General features: G+C 41.8%; 1 protein-coding gene across 2 annotated transcripts in view; it reads left to right on the top strand.

The window, feature by feature from the left end:
- Window positions 1-3564: 3564 nt before the first annotated feature.
- Window positions 3565-15485, top strand: part of SERAC1 (serine active site containing 1) — a gene marked incomplete at both ends in the record, with an annotated part of 29925 nt that continues 18004 nt past the window's right edge. Inside the window, 7 exons of one of the 2 annotated variants that reach the window (XM_084227880.1) lie at window positions 3565-3656; window positions 5981-6017; window positions 8335-8471; window positions 9333-9422; window positions 11071-11202; window positions 12475-12596; window positions 13543-13671. In XM_084227880.1, the coding sequence (XP_084084006.1) occupies window positions 3566-3656; window positions 5981-6017; window positions 8335-8471; window positions 9333-9422; window positions 11071-11202; window positions 12475-12596; window positions 13543-13671 (738 nt within the window). The remainder of the gene's footprint in view (window positions 3657-5980; window positions 6018-8334; window positions 8472-9332; window positions 9423-11070; window positions 11203-12474; window positions 12597-13542; window positions 13672-15485) is intronic. The other variant, XM_084227879.1, reaches the window with a different exon arrangement.

Raw genomic sequence — 15485 nt, 5'->3', positions numbered from 1 at the left:
AAAATAGTTGAGAGAGGTTACCATTAAAACACTTTTCTGGGGCCTCCCTTGCTAGCTCAAGAGTTTAAGACGCAACTATGAAGCTGTCCACAGCCAGTGCAGCAAGCCTTCCATCCCCGGCCAGGGAGGTGAGCCACATGACGCAGCAGACCTCTCCTGTCTGGCCTGCTGCTCCCCTCAGCAGTGGATTTCAGTGGATCTGCCTGTTCTGCTCCCTACTCTTGTCTCCCACATCTCTTGCCTACACCCTGGCTCTTAAATGCATAAAACAAATCTTAAAAGAAACAAACAAAAAAACATTTTCTGTTTTCATCCCAGTTCTATCAAATAGTACAGCAAAAATGTATTTGTAAACTAAATCTAATTACATTTTTGTACATGGGACAGAATAACCAAGTAGAATTTCAATTGGCTTTATTGGTTCCTTAAGGGATCTTAGATGGAACTCTCAATATTTGACCTATCTAGACTTTGGGAACCATGCCACAGTATGTCTCACCAGCCTCTTCCTGCAACATTTGTACCCTTGGGTGGGTTTCCTCTTCTTAAGGTTCCCAAGACTTTTTCCCTCTGGGGTCTCCAGACTTTTCAATGGAGGTAAGCCTCCCTACTCTCCTAGGAGGTGTCTGGAACCCAAGGCAAGATGGCAGACTCTTCTTAATACTGCTCAAGGTCTTAACTGTGACATTCCAATCAAACTGTGAGCAATGTAACCTATTTCCAACTCTCTAAGAGAAACAAAATTCCTTTTTGAAATTATGCAAAGATAGACATGTTGCCATGAGTAATAAGCTTACTACCTTTTTTTTCATATTATAATGGCATCAAGGAAAGAGAAAATGCTAACATAGTTTAGTTCTGCTTACAAAATGTAGTTTTTTAAAAAAAGTAGTTTTAACAATGCTGCAAAGGTCAGTTAAAATTTTTCTTGAATCAAAATAAAAAAATAATATTTCAAACAGAAACTTACTAAGTCCATTTAGTCTTCTGTAGAAAACTCTCAGTCTTGAATTCTTGTCAATTAGTATGGGTCTTAAAATGTTATTGAGGTCTTGATCCTGTTCATTTCTCCAGAAACAATTTCTGCAAATGTCGCAACTCTGAAATCACCAACATTAAAGAACTTACAACATTCCAAAATAGCAACAACCAGTACTGACAAGTAATTTTACATCAGAACATATCAGACACTCAAGTCTCACATCATAATTTTTAGAACATTAATATTAATGTGACCACTAAGGTGAAACACTACTTTCAAGTGACACTGCTTTCCATTAGGTTCCAATTTACCAGATAAGTACCAAATAGGTTGAATTTGTCTCCCATAAGGAGGAGAACTTTTCTGGGGTGTCTTAGGAGCTCTATTGAGGTTCCATAAAATTTTCTCTGATCAAACAGAAAAGACTACTAATTTTTAAACATTTTAGATTTCTGGGAAGTTTTATCATAACTATTAGAAAAAACACTTAATTACCTGGGACAATTTAAGATGCCATGTGTCCAGCAATTGCAATGTGCTGTGGTTGCCAACGCAAGGGAGGGTCGCCTGGGCTGGCCTACCATGGTGTCTGTCCCATGTTGGGCAGTACATTGAAATGACAAATCTGAGGGACTGGGATTGACCCAGTTGGTGGGTCCCCACCCACACACTTGCAACTGCAGGCCATGACTCAAAAACAGACACGTGGGGAGAAAGAACAATAACAGGTTTTATTTATATAGGAAGTAAGAAAAGTGAGAGCTAAGAGAGCAAAGGAGAAAAATTACTGGCTGGCATGTGGCCATGTCTGTTCTACCTCAGATTGTGTCCACTGAGCAGAGACTGAGGTTCCAAGCCAAAGCAGCACGTAACAAACTGGCAATTTCTCCACAGATACTCCTCGCCAGGATTTAACTATCAAAAGTGCCAGCTTGCCCTTCTTTCCCATCAGCTCCACAGGAAGCTGGGGTGGAATCCAGAAAGCTCCACCTTCTACCATCAAGTTGGCCACCCATTGGCTCGTAGGTTGTTCCTTGCTCTTTGTATTACAATAATATATAAAACCTGTTCTATAGTGTCCACCCCTATCTTTTTTTTTTTTTTTTAGCTGGAAGTCAATTTCGCTGATGTAAGTGTGGCTGTCTCTGCCTTTTTAAGGGGATCATTTTCTTTCTTCTTTTGTTAATATTTAAAGGGCAGGTTTATTAGGAAGGGATAAAACAGTTAAAGACACTTGCGTAGACATAAGCGGGCAGGAAGAGCTGCCCCAGAAGGGATAGGTTTGCTAAGAGAAGCCTGCATGGTTGCAGGCGGGTGGCCTTGACAGGTTACGGACAGGTAGGAAGCTGCTGCCCTGCAGAGGGAGAGAGCTGGTGAAAGAGGCACCTGCATAGACACTGTTGGGCAGACGCAGTGTGGCCAGGATCATTTTCTTTGTAGGATTGTTTTCAACCTGTTACTTTGAACCCGTGTTCATTTTTGGAACTCAGATGGTTTTCCTGGAGACAGCAAAAAGTTGGGTTTTGGTTTCTGATTCAGCCAGCCATTTTGTGCATTTTGATTCTTATGTCCAGGATATTTAGGAAGTTATTGATAGATAGTTATTGCCATTTTGCCATTTGTTTCTGGGTGTTTTTTTGCATTTTATCTCTTTAACAGATAGTTCTGACACTTGTACTCCCTGCAAAGCTGTCAGGGATTGTTTTGTATTTTGAACCTACAGACTGTCATGAGTCCCTCAAGATATCGTCCTCCTTTCTCTTATCACAAAAGAAAAGAATAAAAATGAAGTCTCATCTGAAGACAATCTGACATGGTTCTAGAATGCTGAGTTCTAGAAGTTTTTGCATCATATTTAGATAATTCTTTTTATTTATTTATTTTTTATTTTTATATTCCCCATACAATTGCAACCCCGATTTTGACCCCAATCCCTCCTTCCCTCCCCTCCCCCAAAGAGTGTCTCTGGTTCATAGTTGTTTGTTGATTTTGATTTTTTTCTCTTATATTCTTTTTCCTGGTCCATATTTAGGTTTTCTAGATTCCTGTTTATTTAGATCATTCTTGATGAAATAGATGAGCAACAGTGCTCCTTTGAAAGGATGCCAACAATCAACAATTAAATTTCAAAGATTTTAAACAATGTTGGGTACCATCCTAAAGGGTCTCTATAGAAAAGCTAAATACTTCCGTGAATTCCAAGCATATCTTCCACTCAGAGCCGATTCTTATTTCTGTGGGCCTTCAGTCATCAATAAATATAAGTTTCTATCTATCTGTACCTTTAAAAAAAGATATTAAAACTTTAAAAATACTGATATTTTGACTAATAATCATATTGATTATTAACAGTCAAAATATCCTTTTTCCTACTAATCATTGTTCACAGCTGGACTCAGTCTGAAGAATATTCAGAGTTCTAGCAAACTATTATTTATAATGAGTCTGTTCTAGGTCTTTAAGGAAGAATTTTTATTTTTGGTCCTAGTGGGCACTCCACTGTGATTGTGACATGTTCTTACAGTTAAAAGAAATGTTTCTGATTAGATGCTAAATTAGTTATAATTGTTCTAAATACGCAGAATGTCCTTGGCTGCATACTGTGTCATCTGCTGCAGAAGAGTAGGAACTTCAACTCCTCCGCCAGAAAGGAACACGTACTGGAGAGATGTCAGTGAGTATTGTTCAGGCAAGGGGTTGAGTTATGGTTATGTTTCTAGGGTGATCCACAGACATTTGATAAATCTCAAGATTTGTTTCTGTCTTCTCTATACTCGGGTTCACCCCAAATTTGAAGGTCTAGGGCCATACTTACTCCTTTTTCTTAGGCATTCTTTTCCCTCTTTGTTTTATGTCAAATCCATGCTGATCCTTCTTAATTCTGCCATCACTGCTTCTCATTCAGCACCTATCAATATGTAGTAAGCGCCTGTTAAACAGAGTCGACATATACATTTGATTCTGAGAACTCAGTGGTGAGTAAGGAAGATGCACGCTCTTATCGATCTTTATTTACCTAACTTATTACCAGTCTTTATGTGGAAAATTAGAAGATTGGCTGAGATCATCTTTAATTCATTTGACAAACATTTATTAACCATCTACTATGTACCAGGTGCTATTCTTGGCCTTGAGGAGAGAGTTTTGAAAAAGTCTCAGTCCTCATGGAACATCCTTTTGATTTTTAACATAGATTTGCTTGGGGGATATATCCTTTTCATCTAGAAAATGCTGTGATTTTGTATTTTAAATATGAAAAGATACATGGGGACAGAAAAGGGAGCTTTTCTTCTCTTAACCATTTCTGACTACACTACTCTCACATGAGTCTTTTGTGAAAAAGAGACATTCTAGTGAAGAATGTAATGGGCGGTAGGTGAGTAAGAATCAGGAAGAAGTGGTGGGTGGTAGCAGTAGAGAAGGAGACAACTCGACTGACTCGTGCCACAATTTCTGACCTCATCCCTGCAGACCTCCAGGCGTATCCTCTGCCCTGCTCTGCAACCACTGTTAAAGTCCTGGGTTGGGAGGAATGCCCGCCTCCTCTACCTGATGTGAGAAGAGTTTCTTATCCCTCAGTAGGAAGGAGAAAGGGCAACCTCCCATCACCCACCAAATTATAGCTTGCATGGATGTGTGTGGGCCAGCCTCTATTCCTGACCATCATGGGTACATATCAGTTAAGAGCGTGCTCAGCGCGTATCAGATACTTGACTACAGTGGCTTAAATTAGTAGGATTTTCTTTTTTTTTTTACATAGCAGGAAGTCAAAATAGAGACTACTTAGGGCAGAAATCGCAGTTTATCAAGCCTCTGTCATCCTGCTTCCTTATCTTTATTGCCCTGATGGTCACAACATGGTTGCTGAATCTCTGGACAGCAAGAAGGCAGAGAGGCCAGAAGGCCTCTTTTTGTCTTTTTTATTTGCATAGGGATCCCTCCCAATAAACTTCCGCATAATTCTGAGTGACTGCACCTGTGTTGCACAGCCCGTTCCCCCCACCCCCCAACTGCAGAGGAGTCTGGGAATTTGAATATTTTGGGATAGTAATCAGGTGGTGTTGATAATGATTCATTAAGTACTCTATAGATCTTTATTTACTTTGCTTATTACTTTTTTCCATTTTTCTTACATGACAGGAGTATATATCAGGTAGGCAACTCACTACCAGGGCCTCCCTGGTGGCGCAGGCGGTTGAGCGCAGCGCTGTGAAGCTGTCTGCAGCCTCTGCAGTGCTGGTTCAATCCCCGCTGGCCTCGGAGCAACCCACATGGCAAGCAGACCTCTCCTGTCTTGCCCGCTGCTCCCCTCAGCAGTGTATTTCATCAGTCTGCCTGTTCTGTTCCCCGGCTCTATTCTCTGGTGAATCCTCTCACCCTCCCGCTCATCTGGCCTATACCCTGGCTTTTGTATAAATTAAAAAAAAAAAAAAAAAAGTTTTCCAAATTCCAGACAGAAATTCATAAATAAAGGTTTAGACTGAAACTTACATAGGGCACTTAACTTCTGTAATGTAATTACTTTGGGAGCGGTCATTTTGTGTCCCCACTTGACAAGCAGCATCCCCCATATAGGCCTGGCAGTGACAGAAGTCTCCCTGCTCCTTTGTCTAATTGGGGGTAAACTGGAGGAGTCAGAGGGAAGAGCCTCCTGGACATCATGTTCAGAGGAAGCCCTGCAGACCTGCAGATACCCCTAGAGGAGCGAGGCTCACTGCTGACTTGTTGGAGGATGGCAGCATGGGGGTGAAGGAGGGGGAGGGGAGGATGATTACAAGGTAAGGATGACTATGAAACAGTATATTTTGAAGACAGTGCTTGTTGTTCATTTGTGTCTGAGGCCAGAAAGCCATGTGGTCATGGCAACCGATTCTATTAAACAGAAGAATATTGTAACTCCTCACCTGATGATGTGCTGTGGGTTGAGATGTACACTTGCCTATTTCCTGTCACATTCTTAACATTTATCAGATTCCCTTTTTCCCCTTTCTTTTGAAGGAAATATAATAAAGTTTACTGGATCACTTATTTTAGGGTAAGTATCAGCTGTGAAGTATTTTCGTTTCCTTATACTACTACTGGGAATCTCAGTGGAAGTGGCTTACAGGTAGCATGAGGCAGTGGAAGTGGAGACTTTGGAATTAGAAATGGGGATCACTCACTGGTTGCTGTTCGACCACCTTAACATTGTCTCGATACAGTTACTTTGCCTTCTGAGCACTTTCTCTTGGGCCTGAGTGTGCGATGGGGCTCCCCTAACGCTGTGCTGTTGCATGAGGAACATTTGACACGTGCAGAGGAGGATTCACCGCATGCACTTTCACTCACCGAACACCAGCTCTTGCTTTGGTCCTAAAGTGGGTGAAGAAGATAAAAAATGATTGTAATTAAAATTATTTTTGAAAATCCCTTAAATCACCATAAAACTCTCATGAACGGAAATTAGGCTGAGACACAACATGGCCGTCTGAGCTCACGTCAGAGCCTGGTTTAGTGACGGTGCCGTCTCTCTTTGAACGGTGCATTTTGCTCCCTGTTCCCGTTGTTAGGGAGATGTAAATATATGTCTAAGTGCTCTACTGAATTTGTTAATAATATTATTATTATTATTATTAATATAAATATAAAATCAACTCTTACATGCTAAAATGAGAAAGGCAATATATTTGGAATTTTACCCAAAACATGCTTTTCTCCAGGTAATATAAGGCAAAGCAGATTTAGATGATTTTTTACCCCTTTGACTCATTCTGGGCAAAAGACAAAAGTATGCTCTTCTGGAATGCCATTTGTTTAGATCATACTTATGTTCAGGAATATAGTGAAAATACAGAGTTTCTAGTGGAGAATTTTACCTTTCATGGGAAGCATGATGAAATTGCTGAGCATATTTGCTCTTTTTGGCTGCTCAGATCCCTCTTCGAGCAGGAAGGGGACTCAGGGCTACTCTCCAGGTCCTCTGTGAGTGGCCAGAGTCTGGCTGCTTCTCTAAACTGCTTTTGCTTTGGGGTGGAAAGGTCAGAAAGCCGCCTAGTGTAATGTTACTAAGCCCTGAGTCCAGAGAGAGTGCAGACTTTGTGTGAGGACTTAGGGACTGTGGAGGTCAACCTGTTTGGGAATAAACTTCCCGTTTGGGGAACACAATAAACAACACTGAACTTCACATCGAAAAATTGACTTTAGGGCCTCCCTGTTGGCTCAGGTGGTTAAGATGCAATGTATGAATCAATCCACAGCCACTGCAGCATGAGTTCGACCCCCAGCCAGGGAGCGACCCACATGGTGCAGCAGACCTCTCCTGATCGCCCACTGCTCCCCTCAGCAGTGTATTTCTGTCAGTCCACCTGATCTGTTCCCTACTCTGTCTCTGGTGAATGCTTTCACCCCCATCCATACCTCTGGCCTGTACCCCAGTTCTTTAAAAAAAAAAAAAAAGAAGAAAAAAAAAAAGAAAAATTGACTTTAGATGTAGCTCTCAGGAGAAGAGAAACTTCCATAGGCTAGTGATGGGGGTGTAAAATGGCTGATCTTTTTGGGAAAACAGTTCAACCTTATCTAGTGAAGTTGAACAATATATATACTGTCAGAAAGTATGTAATTCTGTTTCTAGTTATGTGTCCTAGAGAAACATATACACACATGTATGCAGTGTAGATGCGTAGGATAGGTAACTTGTTTTTAATAGACTCAAGCTAGGAGCTCCCTAAATACTCATCACTGGCAGAATGGAGGTTCTAGATCCAAATATAGGGAGGGGGTGTGTGTGTGTACATATGTATATGCAAATACAAGATTTATAAGTTGTGCTATATCCAAATGTCCAGATGATAGATGAATCACATACCTTAGGAAAATAATAGTACATAAACTACGGAAACATGGAACAACAAGGATGGATCTAACAAGTTGAAGGCTGAAGAAAGAATATATACAGTACACTTTATTTTATAAGAAGTTCACAGACAGACAAGTGTGAGCTCTGTTAAAGGAGGCTGTATAGGTGGTAAACTATGAATAGATTATTATCATAAAAGTCAAAATAGAGAGTAGGTCAGGATAAGGGAGAGACACACTGCACTGTCTGGCCTGCTGTCCCTATATTGTTTCTGCTGGATATGGTAATGTTGCTATTTATTATGATTTGTTAAACTGAATTGTGTCTATGCATTTATACATACAAATATCTGTTGTATGCACATTATTGTGTTTATCTATTATGTCCCACAATAAAAAAAGGAAGAAAAAGTTGACTTCAAAAAACTTGATTAAAGAAAGGTTGGTTCTTGTGTTACATATAGATAATGTATTTATGATGTTTTTTTTTTTTTTTTTCATTTGTTTCTTTTTTAAAGCGGTTCTTTATTTCTTACATATGAAATTCTGGCCCTGAAGAAGTCTTTGACATTAGACACTCAAGTGGTAGAAAGAGAAAAAATGAAGTCATATATATATACACCCACTGGTTCTTTAGATAAAAGAGAAAATTATGGTAAGTTTATGGGAAAGTAATACCATCTCTGTGAAAATGAATTTAAAAATGAATGTTTAAAACAAAATAAGATAGGTACAGCTCACCCTGAAAATCACCAAATCCTGTGACAACCAAGTTCCTAAAGCATTAACTGAAGACCAAATTGTAGACTTCTCTGTTTAAATCCAATTTGCAATTCTTGAATAACAAAGTGAAGACCAGCCAACTGTTTAGTCTAAATTGGATTAACACGGGGTGGTCAGTTCAGAGGCTGGCCCTCTGTTTGGCAAGCATAAAAACATGATTTTGTCACTGAGAGAGATTTATGTTCTGAAGGATTTATTCATGAGATGGATTCATAAATGTGAATACCAACTTGTTGACACAAGGAAGAACCTCTAAGACTGGAATACCTGTCTTTACTAGTCAAAACATTCCCTTCGTCACATTTAGGTCACATGAAAACCTAATCAGTAATCAGATGATTGCTTGGTAAACCTGAAATTTTAGAGCAGAGGGCTATCTCTTCATCAAGATAAGGGAAGCCTGGTGAGTCACCACCCTTGGGTACACCGGCCTGTTGCTCCACTGCCAGCGAGAATAACATGCCTGTTCACATGTCGTGTTCCCTGAGCTGGGCAGGGCTGGTGGGCATCCCGCCACTACACCCTGCTCTTATTGATCATGCCCTCATCTTCCCATATTCACCCTGCTTTTGTGGTGTGTTCCAATTTCAATTACACAGATAATTTTTATAGCTTGTAATTGATCTACACAATGAGGCTTAATTGCATTAAGTTTAATTCATGCATTTCTCTCTGAAATATTACAGAATTAAGAGTATACATTTTGACTGTATTAAGTTTGTAATCATTTTAGGAATCACCTACCAGGCAAGAAAAGAACTTCACAAAGCAGTGAGAAAAATATTGGCAACATCAGCCAAGATATTTCGGAGTCCATTTGCTGGTAAGTATCAAATATTTAACCTGGAATCCTGATCAGTGACCTGGAAGTCATCTGATCAGCTTGACTCTCTTTCCCCCTTCTTACACTGACAGACTCACTATAGCTATGGGCAGTTTAGTGCTGTTCTTCGGGGATATTTAATTTTTGAGGCCTTCATGCTTTGGACAGTTTTCTTCCTTTCATCTTTGTGGGTGTATTGTAGTTTGATAGTTGTAAATAAATATTCAGACTAAAAATACCCTTTTCTCCTGATGAGCTTTTCAGAGTTCAAAATGTATTAGAAAATCACCCCTGTGTTTTCTAACAATGACAAGATTGCATCAAAAATGTAGATTTCACAATCAGGCAAAATCTACAAGGCTATAAAAGTGCTGACCTGATCTTGTTTAAAAGTTGGTATCTTGAGCCTCCCCTGGTGGCGCAGGAGGTTGAGCGCTGCACTGTGAAGCTGTCAGCAGGCTCTGTAGAGCCAGTTGGATCCTGGCCAGCCAGCGAGGGTCCCACATGGCGAGGCAGACCTCTCCTGTCTTGCCCGCTGCTCCCCTCAGCAGTGTACTTCATCAGTCTGCCTGTTCTGTTCCCCACTCTGTCTCTGGTGAATCCTCTCACCCTCCTGCACATCTCGCCTGTACCCCGGTTCTTGTATGAATAAATACATAAATCTTTAAAAAAAAAAAAAAAAAGTTGGTATCTTGGGCCTCCCTGTTGGCCTAGGGGTTAAGTCTCAGCACTGTTATGGCTATAGTCTGACTTTGGTCCCCGGCCAGGGAGCTGACCCACAGACCTCTCCTGCCTCGCCCACTGTTCCCCTCAGCAGTATATTTCAGTAGATCCGCCTGTTCTGCTCCCCACTCTGTCTCTGGTGAATCCTCTCACCCCCTGCACCTCTGGCCTACACCCCAGCTCTTCTATGCATAAATAAATAAAAATCTTTTAAAAAAATAATAAAAGTTGGCATCTTGAAAATGTGGGAAAGCCTTCTAAAATTAAAAGAGACTAGAGAGAATCAAACCCTGGTTTTAAAAAGAAGCTCAAAAGATAATTTTTGGAGCAATTGGAGCAATTTGAATATGAAATATAAAATCCATCTAAAGTAGATTTTAGATGATTTTGGAAGATCTTTGTTAGTGTTCTGGAGTTTATAATGGCATGTTGTAGGGGAATTTGGGCTTTTATCTTAGATTCAGGTTGAGCTGTGGGAGGGTGAAATGTTATGTCTGCAGCTTCCTTTCACATAGTTTAGGAAAAAATATGCATATAGATTGAGCAAATATAGCAAAATAATAAGTTATTGAATCTAGCTCTGGTAGCCATGTGGATATTAACATCACTTTTTTAATTCTTCTATTGTGTTGATGTATTTCCTTAAAAAAAATTAAGGAAAAGAGAAAAAAAGGACCATTTAGTAAAAGCAAAATAGTGCATTAAACAAAAGAATATACATACCATACTAAGTAAATATAAGAAAAGAATATGACAACTGAGGACAAACATCAGTCCTCATCAATACCTAGAAGCAAATCTGACTCTGCTCTTACAGATTCTAGGATTTGCCAGTTACCACCTTAAATAAATGTGAGGGCAGGAATGTTATTTTAAAACTATCTCACGCATCTGACAGTTTGCTTTTGTTTTACCTGATGTGAAGATACCTTCAGCACAGTGGACGTGGAGGACCACGAGTGCGCGGTCTGGCTGCTGCTGAGGAGGAGCCGGGCGGGGGACAAGGCAGTGCGGGCGCAGGCTGTGCAGGAGCTGTCCCAGGTCCACCACTGGCATGGTGAGGGGAGCTCCCAGAATGTCCCCCCCACCCCTCTTTTCTGAGTAAGAGAAGGAAACTAAGGAAAATCAATCGGGCCATCTTCATATAGATAAAAAATATTTTCCAAAATTTCAAAAAGAAACTCCAGTGATAAAGAAAAGTGTCCAAATGACCTTCTGTCCCCCGTACCAGTCAGTTAGTTGATTGTTGATGATAATTATTATAATTTATAAGGTAAATACAATCTTCCTCTGCATTTGTGAAGAGGTAGAATAGAAATCTTTTTCATAATCTGCCTTCTAGGACTCTATTTCAGACTGACTTTATCAGAAAAATTGGGGTTGGGCCTGGCATCTGTATTTTGAGAAGTTCCCCACTTGACCCTGAAGATCATAGCCTGGGCTGTGAAAGGCCACGGTAGGAAAGAATGTCTGTCCACTGGAGGAAATATTGTTTTTAATGCACATCGTAGTCCTTTGGGGTTGCTACACAAAATACCCCCAGTGGTGGCTTGTAAATGGCAGGACTTGGTTTCTCACAGGCCAGGCGGCAGGGAGGCCCAAGGTCAGGGTGCCAGCAGATTTGGTGCCTAGGAGGACCTGCTTCCTGTCACTGAGCCTGCCACCTTCCACTCTGCTTCCCAGGCAGAAGGAACGAGGGGTGTCTTTTGTAAGAGTGCTAATAGCATTTGTGAGACCTCTACTGTCTTGGCTTAGCACCTTCCAAAGACTTCACCTCTAAATAGCATGAGCTTGGGGATGAGCATTCAACATAGGAATTTTGGGTGGACGCAAACATTCATGGAATGTTCCGTTCCATAAAGACTGGACCACTTACATCATAAAGGCCAAAGCATGTGCCGTCCTGTGGAACCTCAGACCACTCACTACGTCATAGGTGACGCCACAGCACCATGCTGTTACCTGGGGACATAGACCTAGGATGCAACCTCAAGATTTCATGAGAGGTGATCAAAACGGCTTTTACCAGCTGGAATTATTTTACTGAAGTTAAAGTTGAATTGAATGTAACCTATCAATTTTCACATTCAAGATTCATTTTTTTGAAAAGGTTAGACTGTGATATACTTCGATATAATATGCTGAGAATTGTGAGATCAAATATGGAAATGATGGACAGCTGAAGTTGTGATAAATGCTTGGGAAATTTTGAATTACAAATTTTGAATTACAAATTTTAAAACTTAGAGTGCTTTGAAGTCGTTTGTTCATTTACTCCTCGGAATAGCTCCAGGCTAGTTTGGGTGCTAACACTACACTCTTATGACAGATTACCAGTATAGGATAATCGCTCAGGCCGGAGATCTGAGAACTCTTACTGGTTTGGCACGAAGCAAAGAGAGTGATCTTCGCTTTTTCCTCCCGCCACCTCCTTTGCCATCTTTAAAAGAAGTAAGTAAATAAAACAATTCGGTGAGTGAAAAATAGCTTAAAATAGAATCTTCACTTTGGCTGCAAAACAAGCAGTCAGAAAGCAGTTTGTTGGCTACTTTTCACAAGCAGTTAAACAAGGATGTAAACCTGAAATTGTAGTTTCATTCAGAGAGGTCTTGATTCCTCAGGAGATGCTGGTGTTATTATTCCCACCTTTTGGGAATTGGGAGTCTCTGGACCGCAGAGAGGGTCTTCAGAGTGAATTGGTATGTAGCCACTGCCATCAGTTTCTCTCAGCTTCAACACTGGAGATTTTGGACCAAATTATATTTTGTTGCTGAGAACAGTCCTGTGCATAGTAGGAAGTTTAGCAGTGTTCCTGGCCTCTACTCGCTAGATGCCGATAGCAACCCCTCTTCCCTTCCTGTTGTCACAACCAGAGATGGCTCTGGATTGTGCACAGTGCTTCCCTGGGTACAGCACAGCAGCTGGAGAGCCCTGCATGTGGATGCTAATGTGTTCACGAGCACAGATGTCTGGTGCCCTCTGCCATGCGTCTCTTAGAGCACATTTCTTGAGCACCTTTCCTGGGCTAGAAAACGCCTGTCTGAAAAGTTGCTGTCCGTTTCTAAATTAATCAGAAGATGAGTGTGTAAGGAGTAAGTTACTAGAGAAGAGCACGCTGTGGTGAGCTCGGGTTAACAAGCCCACCCTGTCACAATGTGTGGTCGTGTACTTCATGTCACCACGCATAAGGGGACGCCAGAGCTGGCCTTCCAGCGGCCTCTCAGGTGGAGGTAGCAGCGCAGCCTCTGGAAGTCAGCGTGAAGGCAGCTCTGTTTACCCTCGTGGTGACTATTTTTAAGACTAAATGCACTGATTTATCTCTGCTAATTTTTTTCCCTTTGATTCCTCAGGTACTTTCTGTTGTACTCAGCAGGAATTTCTTTTCTTTTTATTTCAGGATTATTGTATTGAAGAAGAACTCCGGCAGTTGCTGTCTTCCTTGCCTCAGACAGACCTCGACGAGTGTATCCAGTACTTTACATCGTTGGCTCTGAGCGAGAGCAGCCAGAGTCTCGCTGCTCAGAAGGTCAGCTCGGGCCTTTGGAGAATGTCCTTGTGCACCCTCTTTCCCGGGTCATTCTCTGGGGCACAGGGGTCTCCCCTTCTACTCAGTGCTGCAGAAATTCCAAACGGAGGAATTCATATAAAAACTAGTCTGCTAGCGGGGAAGCTCCTGGGGTTTCCACCAGAAGCAAACACAAACATTGCCTTAGGATTATAATTTTTCACCCAGAGTCCCAGACTGAAGCAGGCATTCCTGGGCTGGTTTTCCTGGCACCTCTTCAGAGACGGGCCTTTCCATCATCGGCGCGTGCTTCCTGCCCCCGCTCTATGTTGTTTTCTACTCCAGCACCCATGGGTCCCGTTTATTCCTTCTTTCTTTCTTTCTTAAACAGCTTGGCTGTGTTTTAAAATAGCTTCTATTATGTTTTATCAAACATCTCTGTGTTTTTGTCGTGGAGGGGTACACCTGAAGCCAAGTTCACCCTCCTGCTGGATCCGGAAGCCGTTCTCTTCTCGTCCCTGACACTTGGCGTGCGGCAGCAGACTCCTCCTCGTCCCTCTGTTCCAGCTCACAGCAGCTGAACGATTAAAAAAAAACAGCACAGCACAGATCTGGTCAGGGCTTCTGCTCAGAGCCCTCCAGATTACACGTTCATTTAAATCCAAGCCCCTTATGTTGTGATCCAGACTTGGCTGGCCCTTGTTTATCAGCCTGCCTGCCCCTTGGGTCAGTGAGGAGACTGACAAGAAGGTGCCAGCAGGAACAACTGCAGGAGATAGAGTTGGCTGCGTGGCAAAGGAGGCCAGAGCCTGGTCATGAGGGGTGCATGCTGCAGTGCTGTCTTATTGGAGCTCACAGAGGCTTCTACTGTGCTGCCCCCCCCTTCTCTGGGGTAAGACGTCTTCAGATGTGAAAAGTCATGCAGATGAGGGTTTTTACATAGCTCCCATGGCCTCTCCTGTTGCCGCTGTTTCATCTCTGGGCCTGTTCACAAGTGGCAATAATTGGCAGACAGCGCCCCTCTCTACCCCAACCCCGGTCACCGGCAGAGGCTTCTTCCCGTGAATGGAAGGGCACTCTTCCTAAGACACTCATGTCTCTGAGAAAATTCAAAACAAATGACCGTCACTTATACAATAACTAATCTACTCAGTGAGGGGAAAGTATTTTTTCAGTAAAAATTTTTCGGTCATATTATCCTACCTTTTTTTCCCCAGTTGAGTAATTTATATTTTTTCATTATCTTTTTTATGAGAAATTAGGGGCCCATCCGTAGATGTGACCTCTCTGCTATACTTCATGTATTTTTATATTCCTCTTGGAGTCGCTCCGGAACCACAGTCATTGTTTTCTTCTTGGTGCTCAGATGCCACTGCCTGGCTCGGGAGCCCTTCCTGTGGGTGCCCTTATCACCCCTTTTAATTCTGTCTCCAGGGTGGCCGTGAAAGCATCTTCATCTTCTCATGATGAGATGTCCCTGGCTCCTCTAGTTTCTGTTCTACATCATGAGTGCCAGATTTGGTTCCTCTTAGTGAAAGTAGCGTCAGATCCAAAACCCAGGTGCACATGCATTCTTCATCCTGGAGGCAGAGTAGGTGGGCCCCACTCCAAGCTGCCTAAGTCATGGAACACAACAGCACCTTCTTAACTAGGCCTTAATTTCACAATGATGTTTTTAATTCGGCTGGGTTTTTTTTTTTTTGGCAACAGACTTGCTGAGCTATAATTCACAATTCATAAAATTCACCCTGTAAAAACGTAGAATTCACTGGGCCTCAGTGTGCTCACAGAGCGGTGCAGCCGTTACCACTGTTTAATTCCAGAAAATGTTCATC

This window comes from Talpa europaea (genome assembly GCF_964194135.1).
Source record: "Talpa europaea genome assembly, chromosome: 2".
Taxonomy (NCBI): Eukaryota; Metazoa; Chordata; class Mammalia; order Eulipotyphla; family Talpidae; genus Talpa; species Talpa europaea.
Note: the sequence above shows the minus strand (reverse complement) of the source record. Positions and strands in the feature narration are given on the sequence as shown.